This window comes from Salmo salar, chromosome 21 (assembly GCF_965601325.2).
Source record: "Salmo salar chromosome 21, fSalSal1, whole genome shotgun sequence".
NCBI lineage: Eukaryota > Metazoa > Chordata > Actinopteri > Salmoniformes > Salmonidae > Salmo > Salmo salar.
Window position 1 is genome coordinate 40,983,278 of NC_138311.1, and position 16,357 is coordinate 40,999,634.

At 41.4% G+C, this 16,357-nt stretch overlaps 1 protein-coding gene across 1 annotated transcript in view; it reads left to right on the forward strand.

Annotated features, from left to right (window-relative positions):
• The window catches only part of LOC106582360 (zinc finger protein GLI2), a 178,592-nt gene that overhangs the window by 15,680 nt on the left and 146,555 nt on the right, over window positions 1-16,357 (forward strand). The window contains exon 2 of the mRNA XM_045704761.2: window positions 12,496-12,637. Within this exon, the coding sequence (XP_045560717.2) occupies window positions 12,523-12,637 (115 nt within the window). The 5' untranslated portion in view covers window positions 12,496-12,522. The remainder of the gene's footprint in view (window positions 1-12,495; window positions 12,638-16,357) is intronic.

Sequence of the window (16,357 nt, forward strand, 5' to 3'; positions counted from 1 at the left end):
TGAGATTATGGTTAACTGTTTAGCTAACTAGCTACATGTCTAAACAAAAGACTCCACTATGCAAGAAACCATTTCAGAAGAATATTTATGATGTCATTACGACAACTGTCGATAGACGTAGCTGGTAAATTCGCTCTGGCTATTCTGCTTGCGCAGAATAACTGACGAATTTACGAACGCTCAACATCCGTGTCAGTAAACATTGGCAAAAAGTATAATTAAATTGTTGCCAGCAGCACAGTTGCAGTCAACAACGCTCTGGATAACATAAAAACAGCCTAACCAGCTCTGCTAGGGCTAGTAAAATGGTCAGAGTGAGCTATCCCCTCATTTGTGTCTGGAAGTAGGTAACAAGCTAGCCAACGTTAGCCAGTTAGCTTGGGTGCTTGAATGCTGTTGTTAAGTCAGAATGCTCGGGTCAACCCTACTCCTCGGCCAGAGCATCCCGTGTGCGCTCTGAACGCTCTGAGAGTGAAACGCTCTGAATTTATGAATGGACAATCTGACAACACTCTGAGTTTACGAACGCCCAGAGCACACTCTGGCACTCCAGATTGAATTTACGAACACACCCATAGTATAAACCAGCCTTTAGTCTTGAAATCTTTGGTTGTTTAGTACATGGCCTCACGTGAATCCTTAAAGATTCACATGATTCACAATCCTTCCTTCCAGTTCTCTGCTGCCAATGACTGGAACGAACTGCAAAAATCACTGAAGCTGGAGACTCATATCTCCCTCACTAGCTTTAAGCACCAGCTGTCAGAGCAGATCACAGATCACTGCACCTGTACATAGCCCATCTGTAAATAGCCCATCCAACTACCTCACCCCATACTGTATTTATTTATCTTGCTCCTTTGCTCATATATATATATATATACATACATACATACATACATACATACATACACACACACACACACACATACATACATACATACATACATACATACATACATACATATATATATATATGCTGCACATCTACCATTCCAGTGTTTAATTGCTATATTGTAATTACTTCGCCCAATGGCCTATTTATTGCCTTATCGCCCTTATCCTACCTCATTTCCCTGTGGCTCAGTTGGTAGAGCATGGTGTTTGCAACGCCAGCATGGTGTGTGCAACGCCAGGGTTATGGGTTCGATTTCCATGGGGGGCCAGTACAAAACAAACAAATGCATGAAATTAAATGTATGCATTCACTACTGTAAGTCGCTCTGGATAAGAGTGTCTGCTAAATGACTAAAATGTACTGTATATAGACTTTTTCTACTGTATGACTGTATGTTTGTTTATTCCATGTGTAACTGTGTTGTTGTATGTGTCGAACTGCTTTGCTTTATCTTGGCCAGGTTGCAGTTGTAAATGAGAACTTGTTCTCAACTGGCCTACCTGGTTAAATAAAGGTGAAATGAAATAAAATTAAAAATTAAAAAGAGCAGCGTGGGGCTAAAGCTGCAGAGGGTGTGAACGCTGCTGAATGGGTGTTAACAAAGAAGAGCTCTCCAGCACATGAACAAAAACATTCAAGGGCAATTTTCTCAAAAGTGAGGTTACAAGTTTATCAACTTTCAAAGCAGAATTACTTTCCCATTGTTCCTCAACTGTAGTGTATGATATACCATTTTCTAGCTCTGAGTCTACTTTTATCCAATGTAAAAAACACAATTTTAAATTTTGCAACAGAATACCGAATCGAGCCGGTCGGTCACATATGAAGTTTGATGTAGAGCGTAAAAGTGAGAATTTGAAACAGGTCTTATACGCTAGATTTAGAGTTATTTAGCAAGTTTAGCTGTGAATGATAAAAACCTTAGAAAGCCTTAGAAATTCAAAGGTATATGGGCTGCATGATGCGACTATAGGCTATTGATGATTTGAGAAAGTTGCTAAAAAAAAAGCTTGCAGTCTGTTCCTTTGCCTCAGGCTGCACATGCTGTTCTCTCATCAAGTGATCATATTTTCACCCATCAGACTATTCTCAATTTAATCTTGTCTTTACTAATATGTAAAATTAGTTTTGATTAAGAATGGCCCATTTTCAAATGGGCAGGAACTTGTCAGGTATAGACTATTCCAGTTATTTTGCTGTGTGACAGGTCATATTCCGACCCAAATCTCTGTATGCAATGGGCTCTCCAATGAAGGAGAGAGGGGAGGAGATGGAAACGATGGTGAGATGGTGAGATATTTTGTAGCTAAAGGTAATGTGTCAGCCTATTAATTATGAAAATATAACAAATGTCTAATTACTAGGCTATTCAAAATACAAATTCAATATAATTGTAGGTTAACTCTGAATTTGTTTAATTTAGGCTAGCCCAATTATGTACCAAAGATATCTCACATCTGTATTTTTTTACATATTTTTCTGCCATGTGTAATATGCGGTAGGCAATGTATTATAAAGGCACAATCATTATATACATGCTAATATGCATATGTGTGTTTTGAATTAATCATCACAGTAGAAAGCACTGTCCATTTTGTAGTGTTAGGCTTTGATACAACACCCACAACCATCATGTTTTCCACTCAGTTTCAACTGGTTGTTGAACTTCTTTCTTCAAATTGTTCAATCACAGTGAGTTTTAAAGCACATACTGTTTTGATGATTTTTGATTGTGTTTGCATTGATGTCAGAGTGGTTAGAGGGACAATACAGCCCTGACTACGAGGCCATTAGGACCTGATGGAGGGACAATAGAGCCCTGAGTACCAGGCCATTAGTGACCTGATGATCATTAGCAAATTGGGTACTACTAACACATGTCCAGAGTGCAAAGAGGAGATTACCGTGACTCAACGGTCACATAGAATATTTCTGCGGTCATGACGCATGACTGCCGGAGCTCTAGTTCCAGTTTCCGACAATATCCAGCAACTACGCACAGCCATTGAAGAGGAGTGGGACAACATTCCAAAGGCCACAATCAACAGCCTGATCAACTTTATGCGAAGGAGATGCGTCGCACTGCATGAGGAAAATGGTGGTCACACCAGATACTGACTGGTTTTCTGATCCACGCCCCTACCTTTTTTTAATGTATCTGTGACCAACAAATGCATATCTGTATTCCCAGTCATGTGAAATCCATAGATTAGGGCCTAATGAATTTATTTCCATTGTCTGATTTCCTTATATGAGCTGTAACTCAGTAAAATCTTTGAAACTGTTGCATGTTACTTTTATGTTTTTGTTTAATGTATACCTCTTTACCCCTCTATTCATCCCCCCACTCCATTACTTGTTACCCCTCTATTCATCCCCCCACTCTGTTACCCCTCTATTCGTCCACCTCTCTGCCACCTTTTTATTCACCCTTTCTTCATTGGTCTTCCCATTCTCCTTCTCTCTACTCAAAATAATCGTTTTTGTGGATTAATTTCTCAATTGAAACATTTCTACCAATACTTTTTTGGGGTCGGGGATAGCCCTAACCCAGGCTGTATATTTGAGATCCTGTAAGCCACCAACAGACAACAGTTAGGATAGTGATTGGTGAAGGGATTTCAGTGCTCCTACATCAATGCTGGAAGTTAACAGAAACGGGCATGTATTTCCTGAAAGCCAGACTGTAGAGGGGAGGTGAACATCTTGACTAAAAGAAATACATCAGAACAGTGCATGGAGGATCTCTGTACATGCAGAGACCGTAGTCTGCATTCTGCAGTTAGGCCATATACAGTAAAGTAGTCACAGGAAAAATAACAGAAAACTCATTACAGATATACAGTGGGGTATGAAATTATTGGCACCTTTGATAAAGATTATTGGCACCCCTAAAGATTCTTATCGATTAAAATGTAAAAAATTATATATTTGGTCTTATATTCATAGCACGCAATGACTACTTCAAGCTTGTGACTAGAAACTTGTTGGATGCGTTTGCAGTTTGTTTTGATTGTGTTTCAGATTATGTTGTGGTAATAACTTGCCTAGTTAAATAAAGGTTAAATAAAAAATATATAAACTAAGCAAAAAAAGAAATTCCCTTTTTCAGGACCCTGTCTTTCAAAGACAATTCGTAAAAATCAAAATACAGATCAGATCTTCATTGTAAAGGCTTTAACTTCTATGGGCTACGTGGGACGCTAGCGGGACAGCCAGTGAAATATCAGGGCGGCAAATTCAAAAACAACAAAATGTCATAATTCAACTTTCTCAAACATAGAACTATTTTACACCATTTTAAAGATACACTTCTCCTTGATGTAACCACATTGTCCGATTTCAAAAAGGCTTTACAGCGAAAGCGAAACATTAGGTTATGTTAGGAGAGTACATAGACAAAAATAATCACACAGCCATTTTCAAAGCAAGGACATGTGTCAATAAAACCCAAAACACAGCTAAATTAAGCACTAACCTTTGACGATCTTCATCAGATGACACTCCTAGGACATTGTTACACAATACATGTATGTTTTGTTTGATGAAGTTCATATTTATATCCAAAAACAGCATTTTACATTGGCGCGTGATGTATTCTCACCAAAATGTCCGGTGAATGTGCACATCAATTTACATAATTACTCATCATAAACGTTGATAAAGTATATAACAATTATTTAAAGAATTATACATAGACTACCCCTGGATGCAACCACTGTGTCAGATTTTAAAATAGCTTTACGGAGAAAGCACATTTTTCAATATTCTGAGTACATAGCTCAGCTATCACGGTGAGCTATTCAGACACCCGCCAAGTTCGGGGCAACCTAAACTCAGAATTAGTATTAGAAATATTCTCTTACCTTTGCTGATCTTCGTCAGAATGCACTCCCAGGACTGCTACTTCCACAAGAAATGTTGTTTTTGTTCGAAATAATCCATATTTATGTACAAATACCTCCGTTTTGTTCCTGCGTACAGATCCAAAGGCATAACGCGCGAGCGCGGAACGAAAAGTCAAAATGTTCCATTACCGTACTTAGAAGCATGTCAATCGCTGTTTAAAATCAATCTTTATGGTATTTTTTACGTAAAATTGCGATAATATTCCAACCGGACAATAGCATATTCATTCAAGAAGACAAAGAAGGAACGGCGTGCTCTCGTGACCGCGCATATCCAATCCCTTTGTTGCCAGGCATACCACTCAGAAACTGAGCTCCTATTATCTGCCCAGTGACAGGAAAATGCTCAAACCACTTTCTGAAGGCTGTTGACAGCCAAGGGAAGCCTTAGGAAGTGCAACGTCACCCCACAGACACTGTAGCTTTGATAGAGAATCAAAAGAAGAACAACAATTCTCAGACTTTTCACTTCCTGCTTGGATTTTTCTCAGGTTTTTGCCTGCCATATGAGTTCTGTTATACTCACAGACACCATTCAAACAGTTTTAGAAACTTCAGAGTGTTTTCTATCCACATCTACTAATAATATGCATATTCTAGTTTCTGGGCCAGAGTAGTAACCTGTTTAAATTGGGTACGTTTTTCATCCGGCTGTGAAAATACTGCCCCCTAGCCCAGATAGGTTAAACACTGTTTCCCGTGCTTGTTCAATGAACCATAAACAATTAATGAACATGCACCTGTGAAACAGTCATTAAGACACTAACAGCTTGCAGTTATGAAAACTTAAGACACTAAAGAGGCCTTTCTACTGACTCTGAAAAACACAAATAAGAAAGATGCCCAGGGTCCCTGCTCATCTGCGTGAACGTGCCTTAGGCATGCTGCAAGGAGGACTGCAGATGTGGCCAGGACAATAAATTGCAATGGCCGTACTGTGAGAAGCCTAAGACAGCACTACAGGGAGTCAGGACAGACAGCTGATCGTCCTCGCAGTGGCAGACCACGTGTAACAACACCTGCACAGGATCGGTACATCCGAACATCACACCTGCGGGACAGGTACAGGATGGCAACAACTGCCCGAGTTACACCAGGAATGCACAATCCCTCGTCAGTGCTCAGACTGTCCGCAACAGGCTGAGAGAGGCTGGACTGAGGGCTTGTAGGCCTGTTGTAAGGCAGGTCCTCACCAGACATCACCGACAACAACGTCGCCTATGGGCACAAACCCACCATCGCTGGACCAGACAGAACTGGCAAAAAGTGCTCTTCACTGACGAGTCGCGGTTTTGTCTCACCAGGGGTGATGGTCGGATTCGCGTTTATCGTCGAAGGAATGAGCATTACACCAAGGCCTGTACTCTGGAGCGGGATCGATATGGAGGTGGAGGGTCCGTCATGGTCTAGGGCGGTGTGTCACAGCATCATCGGACTGAGCTTGGTGTCATTGCAGGCAATCTCAACACTGTGCGTTACAGGGAAAACATCCTCCTCCCTCATGTGGTACCCTTCCTGCAGGCTCATCCTGACATGACCCTCCAGCATGACAATGCCACCAGCCATACTGCTCGTTCTGTGCGTGATTTCCTGCAAGACATGAATGTCAGTGTTCTGCCATGGCCAGCGAAGAGCCCGGATCTCAATCCCATTGAGCACGTCTGGGACCTGTTGGACCGGAGGGTGAGGGCTAGGGCCATTCCCCCCAGAAATGTCCGGGAACTTGCAGGTGCCTTGGTGGAAGTGGGGTAACATCTCACAGCAAGAACTGGCAAATCTGATGCAGTCCATGAGGACACAATATTCAATTTCTGTTAGTCACATGTCTGTGGAACTTGTTCAGTTTATGTCTCAGTTGTTGAATCTTGTTATGTTCATACAAATATTTACACATGTTAAGTTTGCTGAAAATAAACGCAGTTGACAGTGAGAGGACATTTCTGTTTTTGATGAGTTCATATAAAAATATGGTAAATAATGAAGTCAGTTTTATTGTAACAAGAATATAATATGTTTCTAAACACTTCTATGTTGATGTGGATGCTACCATGATTACGGATAATCCTGAATTAATGGTGTATGATGATGAGTGAGAAAGTTACAGAACATCAAAGATCATACCCCCAAGACCTGCTAACCTCTCACCATTACCAGGGGAGGTAAGCATGTCTTGGGGGTATGATCTTTGACCCTCTGTAGCTTTCTCGCTCATCATTATTCATGATTCATTCTGGATTATCCATCATTTTGAGATAATAATGTCTGTCTTTCTCTAAACAATTGTATTAGTATAAATGTATGCTCTATTTTTTGGAGCATACAATATAGCTCTGTGTTTATATTGACTTGCAAGACACAAAAACCCTATGAAGTAGACCCCATTATGCTGGTGGTGATAACTCACCTGAGGACCACCATACATCTGAAACCTAAGCGGGTTCAACGCCGGCCCAGACATCTGAGGGTGGTATAGGGGCGTCAAACCCCTATATATCACACTACACCAGGGTAGAGAGAGGATTGGGTTGCATGAGGGCAGGCAGGAGAGAAAGAGAGAGAGAGGGGGAACGAGAGAGAGAGATCTTACCAGCATCAGTATCATCATCCTGAGATAGGAAGAAAGGGGCAAATGAGTGCAGAAAAGGAGTCTGCGAATCTTCATAGATGATGACTGTCTTTGATATCTGTTTTCATTCCTTTCAGTGTTAGTGAAAGGGGATATGTTGAACGTTAGTGAGACAGAGAGAGCGAGAACTACTTGGCTCATTGGAAAGAATCAACCAAAAAACAGAGCAAATTGGAATGCTACCTTGCACTAGACAGAGAGTACACAGTGTCAGATTACCTGAGCACTTGTGACTGACCCAAAACTAAGAAAATCCTTGACTATGTACAGACTCAGTGAGCATAGCCTTGTTATTGAGAGACCCGGGATGCAGTTTTTGTTGGGGGTTAATTCCCTTGCTTAAGGACAGAACGACACATTTTTCCTCCTTGTCGGCTCAAGGATTCGAACAAGCGACCTTACGGTTACTTGCCCAACACTAGTAACCACTAGGCTACCTGCCGCCCCAATGTTTACATATGTTTCCCATGCCAATAAAGCTCCATTGAATTCAGAGAGAGAGAGAAATATGGCATTTCCTATGTAGTGCACCACTTTTGACCGAGTCCAAGCTCAGGTCAAAAGTTGTGCACTATATTGAGAATAAGGCTCGGGTCTATAGAGAATAGGGTGCCATTTGGAACACAATGTCAGATAACCACCAACCAGGGGAAAGAAGGGTTTAAAATGGGGTATAACTGAACTGCTACAACATCTGGGTCTCCTCTCACTTGTGTATAGTCATTGCTACCCTCCTATCCCTCCGTCCTCACGCTTCTCTCTACTCTCTAATGGGCTCGTACACAGGCTTACACATGCCTTTTATTTCCTGTTGATTGTCTCACTCAGACATACAACTTATTTATGGCTTTAATCAGTGTAAAAATAAAGTTGTGTAATGCAGTATAATAAAAACAGGACTAGAAGACCTTGAGAAGAGACGGAGAATGACAAAACAAAAAGGTTTTTACTATCCCAGGACCCAGACTGTGACTCGCTCACTGAGAGGTGGGGTATTGGGTATGGGGCAGCAGAGGGACAAATCCAAGAAAGGAGTCTGGGAGTCCTGTATAGGGGATTATCCCACCAACACCCAGCACCATAGAGTCCCCTGCCTGTGGTCACGTGGACTGGGGGTCAGTGGAGGGGGCTGGGGGAGCCACGATCCTGTTCGCTCACTGCACTAGGCTGACCAGCCAACCAGAAGAAGGGAAGAAGGAGAAATGAAGAAGAAGAAATGGCCTCTTGTTGTTTGTTCTCCTCATCCACCATCTGTCTGTTCAGTTCCTGACACCTGTACTGTCCCGTCAGAGCCTGACACCCCTGTCTTCAGGGACGGTGAGTGGAGGGGAGGGAGGAATGGGGCAGAGAGCGGCTCCAAAGACCTGCATGGTGGAGCTGTGGGGGGATGGGATGGGGGTGAAGTTGGGGCCACTTCTATCCAAGCAACACACTTTCTAGCTCTTTAGTCCTTTACCCGAGCCTACAGTACCCTGAGATCCAAGACCCACATTTTTAATAATGGACTTAACAGAACAAGCTTGTGTCTGTTTAATATACAACTCAGGGCTTAATGTATATTTGTGATTATTGTGGGGGCGATGTTAAATTGAGCGTAAAATGTAAATCTCCCTACCATCATATCTAAGCCTATATGACACCAATTTCCAGGAAATTTGGCAAATCAACTTGATTGGACGTACACATACCGGATTGTTTAACAGGGTGTTGGCAATTGAGTTTTCAGAGTATTTTCTGCACCTACCTAGCTCAAATTCAGATTAAAACGAGACTATAGCGTCCATAAACTGACCATTGGACTTACAAAATGTCGGATTGACTAAGTATGTAGGTGAAACAGTTTTTATTACATTTCTAATTTATCGCTCTCGCGTGCTAATTTCTGTCCATTAAGAACCAACAATGTGCTATCTTTTTGTTGCATTTCTGACAATGCTATCATCTTTCCAGCCGAATCTCAAGAGTTCTAAAACCAGGAGCAGAAACTCAGTTCCTGCTCAACAGCAGCAGCTGGCTTGTAGCAGGTTAGCAGCTGTAGCTAGTCGCTAACACCAGTCGGATGAGAAGCAAGCTACAAGGAAAGGAAGCTAGCTAGGTATATTTAGCTATGGAATTCGAGCACAAACAAATAAGCTAGCAAACATCCCTGGCTCCTATTATAGCCAGTTAGCTAGCCAACTAGCCAGTAGCTACAAGCCTGTACCATATGAACCACAACTCAATGTTGACAATATATCCTAGCCAACTAAGTTACATTCTTCCATTAAGCATAGCTAGGTCTGGGGTATGTAGATTGTGTGTAGATTGATGAGGGAAAAAAACGATCTGAATAGTTTCCGAAGGCACTGTTTATATCATTAGGTTGTATGTATTTTTTTTATATAGGCCTATTGTAAATGTGTAAAATTGTAGCGACACCATCTTTAAAATAAAGGTTTAAGGAAATACAAGCAGGCACCACATTACTAGAAGAAGCTTGCTTTCATATAATAAAAAAAAAGCTTGAAATGGTAGTGGAATGGGATTAGTGTGGTGTGTGAAGAATCCAATACTTTAACTTCTATGCGGTACAAATCACATTATTGTGGGAGCACCTCTAAGAGTATGAATTAGGCTCTTTGAGAAGGTTTGAATCCTAAGCAACCTGCATACACATTGTTTGAAGTACAATAGACTAATATCTCTACTGTGGTAGGTCAGAGCTGTGTTCTGGAAAACCTTGGTAGAGCATGGGTAGAGTAGACATTGTAGTGCTCATGTGAATTTATTTTCTTTTTCGGCTTCAGACCAATGCTTCCTTATCACTTTAAACATAGCTTTTTGTTTTTAGTAGCAAAAAAAATGATACTTGGCTTGAATTATAGCAGGAAACAACAGCTATTAATGTGTTGCAAGCCAGATGTTCATATTAAACATGATGTTATCAAGAAGACATTCTCTCTTCTTCAGGGGTCAAGTCACTAGGAAGACAGATAGACTGATGTTTAGGGTTTACTATGTGCTCTAGGGTTGGGCATACCTTCGTTGATCCAAGAGCCTTTGATTGTAAAACAAATATATATAATTTGTTGCCAATGTCATACAACCATTGGAATCAGCTGAAATAGATAATAAAACACTTCTTACTGCTTTGGATTGTGATCGTAAAAGGAAATGTCTTATGAATGAGTTGTCAGCCTCAGTGACAAGATGGCTAGAGGGAAAACAACTTTTATATGCTTTTGGCAAGACAATAAAGAAACAGATGCCTTTTAAACCTGTTAGCTGCCCACTTCTTAATCGGCTTACCTTGGCACAGGGACGGGCAGCGGGACGGGCGACTAGTCCCTCTGAAGGGTCATACCAATGGCCACTGGTCCGCCATACCTCCAATAGAACACAAGATGTTGGAGGACCACAGGAAACCTAAAAGGATGCTTCACACATGAGCACACATTGAATTACTTGATAGTGTTCTGTGAGTACTGTTCATAGTGGCTAGTGTAAAAGGCTAGAGAAACAGAACATATTTAATCAATGTATTACAGTAGCATATAAACTAATGATTGGAAAGACATTGTATCATCAGTTGAGATAATGTCCTATTTGGTCTCTAGAACACCAACATGCTGCAAATACTGTGTATGCCATACCTAAAGGCCTGTGGTGTTCAAATGTTAGTGGTGACAGAACACTCCCTAATTCAGAAATGATTTGCAAGCGCATACATAAGTGCTGTTTGTCAAGTCATTGAAATAGTTTTTGTATATGAGTTCAGCAATATAAACAGTGTAAAACATAGTCTATGTTGCATTCATTTAAAGTCCTGACTGCCAAGTGCCCACGTCTGTCAACAAGTGTGTGGAAACTGTATGTCACTTCACTTTGACACTCCAGTAGAGCTGTTTTTAGTGTTTCACTACATTGAAGAGTGTAGAGTAGAATCGTCCTAACCAGCAAAATAGTCAAGTTATCTGTCCGAGTTTGTACTTATATGGCAAATAACGATTAATAAAATCATAATGAATAAACATATATTCAACCAATGAATCACAATGGATCAAATCAGTGCATACAGGTCAGATTAGACAATGTCAACAACGAAAGCCTCATATTGACACACTAAAAGGGTAAAACCAGTATTGATAACCATGACAACAAGCTAGTGCCTAGTGACAGTGGGTCGTCACTAGCTTCCGCTGCCATAAACCCTGCTTATTTCTACAATTTATCTTCTTAAAATGTGATTTTAAATTTGAAAGTGTGGAGTGACCTCCCCTCTTAGCTTTAGACCGCTTCTTGTTTGCACTTAGCCGAGGATAATCGTCTAGGTTCCACAAACTCAAACAAGGTATTAGCTGCCAAGTCTACTGCCATTCAAACAAGCATGTGAATGTGGTGTCATGGTGATGTCATAGTGGCTAAAAGACAGACTGCTGAGTGTGTCACATTTTTACTATGAAGGACATTAGGAACATATTACACTGAACAACTGAACAACCAGTATCTAGTTAAGTGTACGTTTTCATATTGTGTGACAACTTAAAAACAATTTAGCCTATATACATGGTAGTTACAGTACATTCATGTATTACTTGTGGACAATATTCTGAGGGATACTGTTTTATTCTCTGACAAAAAGTTAAATATCTACATTTTGTTTGACTGTAAGAGAGGAGGCTGTGACCAGACACGCTACATGATATAATATGGTAAAATAATGTGTCCTTTTGTGTCTTTCTCTGTGCCCCAGACGGTGCCTGGCAACCAGCAACACTCTGCATTATCTCAGAGAAGTCTGCTTCATGTCAGGACACTGAATAGTTCTTAGATTCTTTCTTATTAATTTCATATTTTATACATAGTGCTGGACTGTAATACACAGTGCTGGACTGTAATACAGAGTGTATGATCTGTAAAACTCCCTCTGTTGGCAACTCGGGCACTGCTACAGCCAGTGAGTATGTGTGTGTGTTGTGACAAAAACCACCTCCTCATTCCAAAATATCCTTTGTCAACAACATTTGTATTGCCTTTACACATGTTTTGCTTTAATCTTTCCTTTTCCCTCTCTGTCTCTCTAGGTTGACTCGGACTCCCTGCTGTCCACCATGGATACCTCTGCTCTTACAGCCACTGAGAAGAAGGAGCACAAGGGATCAGGTCTAGATGGAAGCAGCTTCTCAGACCTGCCAAAGAAACCGTCTCCTACTACAGTTACCAGAGGTATGACTAGTCTAAGAGCTGCTACCTTCAACTGCATCTCTCCAGTCCAAACCTCCCAATGTTTCCCTCTCTCCACTCCCTGTCTGTACCCTATAGCAATGCTCCCAGTCATAAAGTAGTGTCTTTAATACCCACATCAAATACATTATAGGAGTCCCCCTGTCATACGGTATCTCTCATACTGAAAATATTTTCAATATAAAATACTTCTTGACTTAATTGATTGTGAAGAAGGTAAAATGCATGAATTTAAAAATGATTCTGATATTGACTTTAAGTAGTGTTTTTGTTTCGGTGGTCTGTGTTGGTGTGTGCTTTCATATTGGCTTATTCCCCCGCTCAGTGGCACATGAAAGAGATAGATGGAGAGGGACTGCATGATTCAAAGATGTCAGAGACTGGGAGATGAAAAAACACTATAATGAGGTCGAAAGACCTTGTTCTTACCTCCTGAGTATAAATGTTATGAATTACTAAAGCTGTCTGTGGTAACAGTGGACGACAGTGCATCAGAGTCCTCTGACACCGGCGAGGACCGGGAAGTACCTTTGATATGCTAATTAGCTTTTATCTGATAGTGTGGCATTGGTTAGTTATGTTTATTGATAAGCTTGGTGGCCTACCATAAGCAAAGCCATATGAGCATTAATTGTTTAGAGAAATACATGAAAAATAGGACGTTTCTCTCTGTCCTCACTGGCGCCTCTACAAAGAAATGGTGAAAGATTGTTTCCAAAAATCTAAATTATATTTATTGTCTTGGAATCTACTGTGGCCTATATTGGACACTTGCAATTCTTCAAACCCACATAGACCAAGGAAGTATGATGGTTGTACATTATGTTGTAAGTAAAATTGCATAGCATATGACTGAAATGGAAAGTAACACGCAGGCAACTCTTATGTGATGATACCCTTAGTGGGTCAGTCCGGTCTTAGGAGAAAAGAAAGAAAGAAAGAAAGAAAGAAAGAAAGAAAGAAAGAAAGAAAGAAAGAAAGAAAGAAAGAAAGAAAGAAAGAAAGAAAGAAAGAGAGAGATAGGGAGGGGGGGAAGAGAGAGGGAGAGGGGGGGAGAAGGGGGGAGTGATGTGAGCGTGTTGGCCGCTAAGGCCCGTCATCGAGGCTGTGTTTAGGGCTGGTTGCCATGGTCACCAGAGTCAGAGAGGGAGTCAGAGAGGGAGTCAGAGTCAGAGAGGGAGAAAGAGTCAGAGAGGGAGAGGGAGAAAGTCAGAGAGGGAGAGGGAGAAAGAGTCAGACAGAGAGAGGGAGAAAGAGTCAGACAGAGAGAGGGAAAAAGAGTCAGACAGAGAGAGGGAGAAAGAGTCAGAGAGGGAGAAAGAGTCAGAGAGGGAGAGGGAGAAAGTGTCAGAGAGGGAGAAAGACTCAGAGAGGGAGAGGAAGAAAGTGTCAGAGAGGGAGAAAGACTCAGAGAGGGAGAGGAAGAAAGAGTCAGAGAGGGAGAGGGAGAAAGAGTCAGAGAGGGAGAAAGAGTCAGAGAGGGAGAGGGAGAAAGTGTCAGAGAGGGAGAAAGACTCAGAGAGGGAGAGGAAGAAAGAGTCAGAGAGGGAGAGGGAGAAAGCGTCAGACAGAGAGAGGGAGAAAGAGTCAGACAGAGAGAGAATGAGAGAGAGAGAGAGAATGAGAGAGGGAGAGAACCCATGCCAAGAGGACCTACACCCAGACCACAGCATCACCCCAACCAGCTAAGACCACCCCAAGCAAACCCTGGCCACACCCTATATAGGCCCCCCCATATCAGACCTATGCCCCTTCTGCCCACTCCATGCCCCCCGCCCCTGCGGCAAGCACCTCAACATGACAGCAGGACATATGCCCAGGCCGTGAGCAGACCAACAGGCTCAGCCCCCACTATTACACTCGCCCAAGCCCCATCCTGCGACCTAAGAGGTATGTATTAGATGCTCAACATGCTCTGCTCACACCTACTGTGATGGTCCAGGCCTAAACCACACAGAAACAACACTAGACACTATGGAACACAAAGCTTTTACTATCTGATCCTGGAATTTACAAGGTCTGAGGTCATCTGCCTTTGACCTAAAGAGCAGGAACCCAGACTTCATCAAAGAAATTGGAAATACACACATTGTCATCCTACAAGAAAACAATTAGGCAACAACAAATTCAATCCCTTCTAGACAATTTCCTGGACAAAAGGTATCACTGTAATAGTGAAGGTGTAAACTTGGCAGTAGAAAACCTAAACAGTATATTTTACCTCTCAGTTCCCAATCAAATCAAAACAGTTCAAGCAAACAACCTAAGAAAATGAACAGCAATGACAAATGGTTTGATGAAGAATGCAAAAACCTAAGAAGGAAATTGAGAAACGTATCCAACCAAAAACATAGAGACCCAGAAAACCTGAGCCTACACCTTCTCAATGCTGAATCACTAAAACAATACAGAAATACACTACGGAAAAAGAAGGAACAGCACGTCAGAAATCAGCTCAATGTAATTGAAGAATCCATAGAATCTAAACCAACAACAACACAGAGAGTTATCTATCCAAAACTGAGATTTATGGATAAACCACTTCTCTAATCTTTTTGGCTCTATAACAAAGAACAAACAGCAAACACATTCATGATCAAATACAAATTGTATAATCAACTACTGAACTACTAAATACTATACATTCATGTACATACTACCTCAATTGGGCCGACCAATCAGTGCTCCCGCACATTGGCTAACCGGGCTATCTGCATTGTGTCCCACCACCCACCACCCGCCAACCCCTCTTTTACGCTACTGCTACTCTCTGTTCATCATATATGCATAGTCACTTTAACCATATCTACATGTACATACTACCTCAATCAGCCTGACTAACCGGTGTCTGTATGTAGCCTCGCTACTTTTATAGCCTCGCTACTGTATATAGCCTGTCTTTTTACTGTTGTTTTATTTCTTTACTTACCTATTGTTCACCTAGCACCTTTTTTGCACTATTGGTTAGAGCCTGTAAGTAAGCATTTCACTGTAAGGTCTACACCTGTTGTATTCGGCGCACGTGACAAATAAACTTTGATTTGATTTGATTTAAAGACTACCAGCACGCACTGGATTCTCCAATTACAGTGAATGAACTACAGGACAAAATAGAAACACTCCAACTTAAAAAGGCCTGTGGTGTTGCATCCTAAATTAAATGAAAAAATATACAGACCACAAATAACAATGGGCTATACTTAAACTCTTTAACATCATCCTCAGCTCTGGCATCTTCCCCAATATTTGGAACCAAGGACTGATCACCCCAATCCACAAAAGTAGAGACAAATATGACCCCAACAACTACCGGGGGATATGTGTCAACAGCAGCCTTGGGAAAACCCTCTGCATTATCATTAACAGCAGACTCGTACATTTCCTCAACGAAAACAATGTGCTGAGCAATTGTCAAATTTACTTTTTACCAAATGACTGTAACGACAGACCACATATTTACCCTGCACACCCTAATTGACAAACAAACAAACCAAAACAAAGGCAAAGTCTTCCATGCTTTGTTGATTTAAAAAAAAGCTTTTGACTAAGTTTGGTATGAGGGCCTGCTATACAAATTGATGGAAAGTGGTGTTGGGGGAAAAACATACAACATTATAAAATCTATGTACACAAACAACAAGTGTGCGGTTAAAATTGGCACACACATTTCTTTCCACAGGGCCGTGGGGTGAAACAGGGAGC